At 35.6% G+C, this 6513-nt stretch overlaps 1 protein-coding gene across 1 annotated transcript in view; it reads right to left on the bottom strand.

Moving 5' to 3' along the window:
• The window catches only part of LOC115243639 (uncharacterized protein DDB_G0283357-like), a 40342-nt gene extending 33829 nt beyond the window's left edge, over nt 1–6513 (bottom strand). Inside the window, exons 1-2 of the mRNA XM_029820781.1 lie at nt 6337–6513; nt 50–1769 (exon numbers count right to left, since the gene is read on the bottom strand). Coding sequence (XP_029676641.1) covers nt 50–140 — 91 coding nt within the window. The 5' untranslated portion in view covers nt 141–1769; nt 6337–6513. The remainder of the gene's footprint in view (nt 1–49; nt 1770–6336) is intronic.

Below are 6513 nucleotides of genomic sequence, written 5' to 3'. Positions count from 1 at the left end.
ATATATAAATTTTCATTAAATTTTAAACTTTAAAATATTCTCTACTCACGGATGGAGTCGCCGTTCTTCTTCGCGCTGTTGTTTTTATTCTTCTTGTTCTTCGGATAGATATTGCCGATTTTGCTCTGTCCACAACCCATCCTGTACCCTTACGTCCTCATACAGCAGTAACACTAATCTCACTTTGTGTGTGTGTGCGTCACTAAATATCACGCGTCCGTAATATATCCACGGATCGATCACTTTATCGCGACGACTCGTCCAGTATTCACGTCATCGTCATCGTTGATCCTGAGAGAAAATCGATGCGTTCCAATTTATACGTCCGTTCACCGAGCGACTTCCGCTATACGCCACTTCCTCCGTGTACATTAGGCGACATTCGGAATCTTCTTCATTTATACACACACATGTATATATCCTTTTTGTATCTGTATATACATGCCGTATATCAGAGCACGTACAATCCGTTTCGCGAAGCACGTACGATATTTAGTCTCCGATAATTTCCCATAAACGATTTGACGACTATCGAATTAAGAAGATCACGCAGGATATGTACGCGTAAAGATATGTGATCTGTTCTTCTTTTTTCGATCGTTTGGAGCAAAATTAACGCGGGGCAATAGCAAATCAGTCTTTGTATTTTGATCAGTCTTTCAAAATGAGATTGATCGAATGCGCGTGTGAAATGTGAAGAAGTTCTGCGGATCGCGTGATCTTTTGAACTTTGACAACATATATTAATTTCTCGAACTATTTCTCGCTTCTCAGGAGGAGAGAGAAGAATAGATAGAGAGATCAAAGGTCGGCCACGCGAATTTCCCGATGAACCGATTAACTTAAACTTCAGTCTTTACTGTGATAAAGGGCGACAGGTGGCACGGCAGGAAATAAATAATATAGGACAGTCTTAAAGATCACAAGAGAGAGTCGAGTCAATCTTTTCCTATGAAGGAAAATGAAAGGAATAGAAAAAAAATGACTTATTCCGAAAATATGAGACAGTCTTACGGAAACGCGAGGATCCAATCGGAGAGTGCGGATATGCTATTCACGGAGCAGAGCGTAACGAGAACGAAGCCTTATTAGGATGATTCCCGTTGACGATTGATTGCTGGTCGCATGACTGTTCTTGTCGTTTCCTTGCTACCTGATCCGAGATGCCCAATCCATTTTGCATTTATCGATCTCGATCTACCGCCCCATCGTTGCCGTTGCGCGAGATATCATCATCTATCCCATGTCCAGGACGACCAACCGAGCATTCTCTCTCTCTGATTTCCTGCGCATTCGTCTCGTCGCACGGCTGGTGATAGCGCTGTCGAGGATAAATCTTCAGTTATCTCCAAAAACACACGCGTTAAATTAGTCTTTACGGAAAGCCAAGCTCGAGATCGATGATTCGAGAGGATTCCTCCATTTTTCGCAATTTAAGGAACTCCCGAAGAGACTTCGGACAGAAACGACAGTACCAACGCGCGTCTAGATTCTTCGTCGATAAAACCCTCGGCGGATATAACGGTCGCTATTATCATTAAGGCTCGCCGGATTTCCCGACAAACGTTTCCCTTCCGGGTGAGTTTACGATCCTGTCGGAAGTCGTGGAAGATAAATCGTCGACGGCGAGATCGCGACGTAGGTGGCAACAAGGAGTGAAAAGTAACCTTAGACACGATGATCCAGGCAGACAAAATCGTATCAGCTTGATTGTCTGGACGAACGGTCTCCAATCCGACAATAGTCGAGCCCGACTATCGTATTCGGCGCTGCAAAGGAAAATAGTCTTGTTATCTCATCGATCTGAGCCAAGCCACAGGTACATAGCAGATAGTAACAAGATGTGCGCACATGCACATACTGTCACAGCTGCAATGGGTAACAGCTGCGAGGGAAATTGAAAAGCGACCTCCACCGTTCGCGAAATGGAAAAGAGAAAAGGAAATGCTTTTCTCTACGGGAGAACGTGCGAGGATCAACGTTTAATTAAGAGGGAGAGAGATAAAAAGAGGGAGGAGGCTGAAAACTCCATTTGTAATCCTTGCTGTCCGTTCAAAATAAGTCATATCTTCGAATTTTCACTTTTATTATTCACAATCAGATGACTGTCATTTTTTTATCATCTTCGCAATATTTTTGGAATATTATATATTATACAGGGTGTCCCCAATTTAAATGTCAAAACTTTAGGAGCGTGTAGGGGACCGATAAACTAAGACAAAAGGTCCTTTAGAGTTTTTGCTTCGTTTTGAAGAAAATCGCAAAAAATGAAACAAATAATTTTCACCAAAAAACTTAAAACAACACTAAAATTATTAGATTTATCAAAAAGTATTATAAAATAAAAATTGTAGAACATGGAATTAAGAAAAGAGAGTGAGTTAAAATCCTCCTGAGGTAAAATTAGATTAGAAACAAAATTTCGCGTTGTCGCGTATTTATCTACAATCCTCTAATTTTACCTCAGGAGGATTTTAACTCACTCTCTTTTCTTAATTCCATATTCTACAATTTTTATTTTATAATACTTTTTGATAAATCTAATAATTTTAGTGTTGTTTTAAGTTTTTTGGTGAAAATTATTTGTTTCATTTTTTGAGATTTTCTTCAAAACGAAGCAAAAACGAGCAAATCTCTAAAGGACTTTTTGTCTTAGTTTGTCGGTCCCCTACACGCTCCTAAAATTTTGACATTTAAATTGGGGACACCCTGTATAATATTATAATTTTTGAAATATTATATGTGTAGATTCAGTATCATATATTACTTCTCTATAGTTAACTTTGGCAGAACGAAAAGAGAAATGAAAAATAACGATTTTTTCTATTTTACTTCGCGCGCTCGCATAGATCTCTTGATAAAACTTTTATAAAGTGTTCGATTACACAAGGATATTTGAAACATTTTTTACCTACGGAAATATCTACCAAACTTTGATAAAATGGCACGAATACAGAAACAAAAAATTATATTTAAGAAATTATTACAGAAACAAGAAATATCTCATATTTTAATTATAACTTATTTTAAGGCTTCATATATTAAAACGAATAATAGCCATAATTTGATATATAGACGTTGATTACATTCAACAACAATATTCTGTAAAAATTCAGATAAGATAAAGATTGAGATAAAGAACAATAACATATAGTTAATGAACATCCTTTACTACATTTATTTCATTCCTAGACGTAAAATTCATTTTTAAGATTTCAATGTATTCTTTAATTCTTTAATATTTCGCTAATTCTTTAATATCTCGTAAAAATTGAACATGTCATAAAACATATTCTTAAATGTGTCAATACGCGGAATGTGATTTTCTTGAAAATTCATGGAATTAATAATAGCACATGAACCACGAGTTCTTTTAAAAATATATAGGAATGCAAGATAAAAGATCAAAAAATGAGATCGCGAGCTTGCAGAGTCATCTTTATCGATAATTCGTAAACATTATCACTATTATCGGTACCGATATCTTGGTAGAGTTTCGTAAAAACTCACAAGCATCAATAACGGTATTTTGTATCGTGATCGTTAGCAACATTTGTTTGCGGCTTAATTATTTAAAGAAATCATTTGCAATAAAACGTACAATATCAGCGAATTTTTGTATTCCAATTTTTTCAATTACTCCGGAATATATTATAAAAAATAACTAAATTTGAAATCTATATATATGCTTTTTTTCATTAATAGCCTCAAACCAATCCAGGATAAATTTTTTAGTTGATAAGTTTGTAGTTATAAAGTTACAAGCGATGGAAAACTTATTTTCGCAAAATAAAATTCAAATATAAATTTTTCAATATATAAGATTTTAAATTAAAGATCTTACACACGCATAATCTACAGATATATAATTTAAGAGAGATAGACTTTATTACATCTATATATATATATCTACACTTTCGCAGAAATTTAGTCCCATATTTCTTTAATACTTAATAATCAAAGTTAAAAGATAAAATTTTCGAAAAGGTGACATTTTTCATCAATTTTTTTAATAAAAAAGATTGTTATCAAAAATTCGTCAAAGAATCTATGGATAGTGAAAAATAAAACATTTAACACAGATGGTTTGAAGCAAAATATAGATATATGGAATAAAATACAGACAAATGGATCATTGTGTTATTACAACTTTTGCTCGTTATTGCCAGTGACATTTTTTAATAACAAAAATATCATATATGTGTCATTAACGCGTGCAGAATACCGTAAAAAGTTGAATTAAACAAAATGTCAAATCAGCAACGGTGTTCCTCCGTTCCCCCTAACACGCTTTCCACTTCCCCTCTCTCTCTCTCTCTCTCTCTCTCTTTCTCTTTCTTTTTCATCGTTTTACGTTTAAATTAAACAGCAAACAAACATACACACACAGCGACAATACGGAGGTGCCTCGATAACGGCCCGCGGCATTTCGGATGAAAAGCGAGTGTAAATTGCATTCGTGTTTTTCATTCTCGTCGTTATTTGTCTTCGCTTCTCATCTAACGATGGAATGCACGCCGTCGTATTTGATTACGACGGAATCTATTATTTGCGCGGGAACGTATCGATGTTTAATGCAATGCACATCGTAAATACTGAAAGCTGCTGTAAATACTGAAAACTGAAAGTGTTCGCAACGGAAGGTTAAATTTTTCTGCCGTTCAACCCTTTACTCGACGTTGCCTTTTTATGCATCCATTTTTTTTTATTGCCTACACTTGTAAATCTCTTAAAATATTTATTTTTATATTTATTTATATTTATATTTATAATTTATCTTTTTAAATGTTATATTCATTATACTCATGATTTTTACGTGTAAAATATTTTTTTTTTAAACGTATTTTATTATACTTATAATTCATATGTTCACATAAATCTGTTAAAGTCTATTTTATTATACTTATCATTTGTGCATATGTAATATTTTTTAAACATCTTTAATGTCTCATCGTGATCATTTTATTTATGTAAACAGTGTATTCGAGAAAATGTGTTATGTAAATTAAAGATTTTGTATTTTTTGTTGTATATATATATATATAAGTTCTATCTAATTTTCTAATTTCTATCTAACTTTTCCTTTATTTTTTCGATTATAATACAATTTTAAATTTGTTTTGCAAGATTTATTAAGCATAAAATTAACTCTGAGTTTAACTATTATTTATAAGTCCACCGTTATTTGCTGTTATTTGTGATTTTATGTAGATTCAAAGAATTATCTGTATAAGAATTTTAATAAAATCTACTATACAAAAAATACTTATTTTTTAATATTAAATCGCGTGAACTGGAATGTTACTTTTGCGTTGTGCACAACTGACAACAAGTGTAGTGAAAAAATTATGGATTTTTTCGGCGTTTAACGCGAGATTGAGTTAGTGTTACAAACAGGCTATCGACTAGTAGATTTTAGTCATCCAATCAAAATCGGATTCATCTCATAAAGTGGATGAAACGTCAGCGTTTCGAATTCCACTTTCTAGAGAAACTGTATTTTTCCAACGACCGAATTAACTTTGTCAACTTTCTTCCCAGCCATTATGATTTTCTTATCGTTCCGATAAGTATGTGACCCGCTTTAACGCTTCCGCTTCGTGTTTTGGAATGTATCGATCCTCTCTGTCTCAGATTACTTTTGAGAGTTAATCGTACGATTTTTCTCTAAAAAGAAAAAATAAAATAAAATATCTACACGGATTTGTCGAAATCATGATGACATTATCTTTTCGATTTTTATCGAATCATATCAGCGTCACGTCAATAAAAAATAAACTGACACCTAACACGATCGATTTTTCTCCGAAAAGAAAAACTTCATAGAATCGTTAGGGCAGAGAAAAAAACGCTACGATATTACGATAACAAAAATAAGCTAAACGACGCCACAATTTCTCATCGCTCGTAGACAAGAAGAGAGAGAAAGAGAGACGCCCGGCTGCAAAAGCGGGCAATATCTGTTCATTGTCGGGCCCTTCTGCTTCGATATCCAGTTCCGTCACTCTCGACTACAAACGTGCGACTTTCCAAGCATGTTAACACCGCTTAATAAGGTAACGGCGAACACACTCGGCGAGATTTCGTCGCGAGTTCCCGTAGGCGCTATCGAGCCTGGATATTTCGGTCAACCGCAGGGGAGAGGAAGGCAGGCGGTTCACCGGCTGCTCGTGATAGCGATATCATCGAGCGCGCGCGATGTCGTTCCCCTCGAGAGCAAGAGAGAGAGAGAGAGAGAGAGAGAGATGAGAGAGAGAGAGAGAGAGGAACGATACTATCGCGTCGTCGACCGCGCCGAATTTTCTTACTCCAAGTAACTAAATTAACCTCGCGTACCTCCGGACGGACGTTCGCTGCTTATCGTCGTTCCCACTTGCGGATAATCTCACTTGTGATAGCTGCACAACTGTCCTTTTCACACACGTACGACAAGTGAACACAATGAGACGGGGTGTGAGAGGGCGGCGAGCACGCGAACGATCCCACCTTTCCGAGACTCCGACATCAACTGAC

This window comes from Formica exsecta, unplaced genomic scaffold (assembly GCF_003651465.1).
Source record: "Formica exsecta isolate Colony F162 unplaced genomic scaffold, ASM365146v1 scaffold72, whole genome shotgun sequence".
NCBI lineage: Eukaryota > Metazoa > Arthropoda > Insecta > Hymenoptera > Formicidae > Formica > Formica exsecta.
The sequence above is the reverse complement of the archived record's forward strand: the minus strand, read 5'-3'. Positions and strand labels throughout refer to the sequence as shown.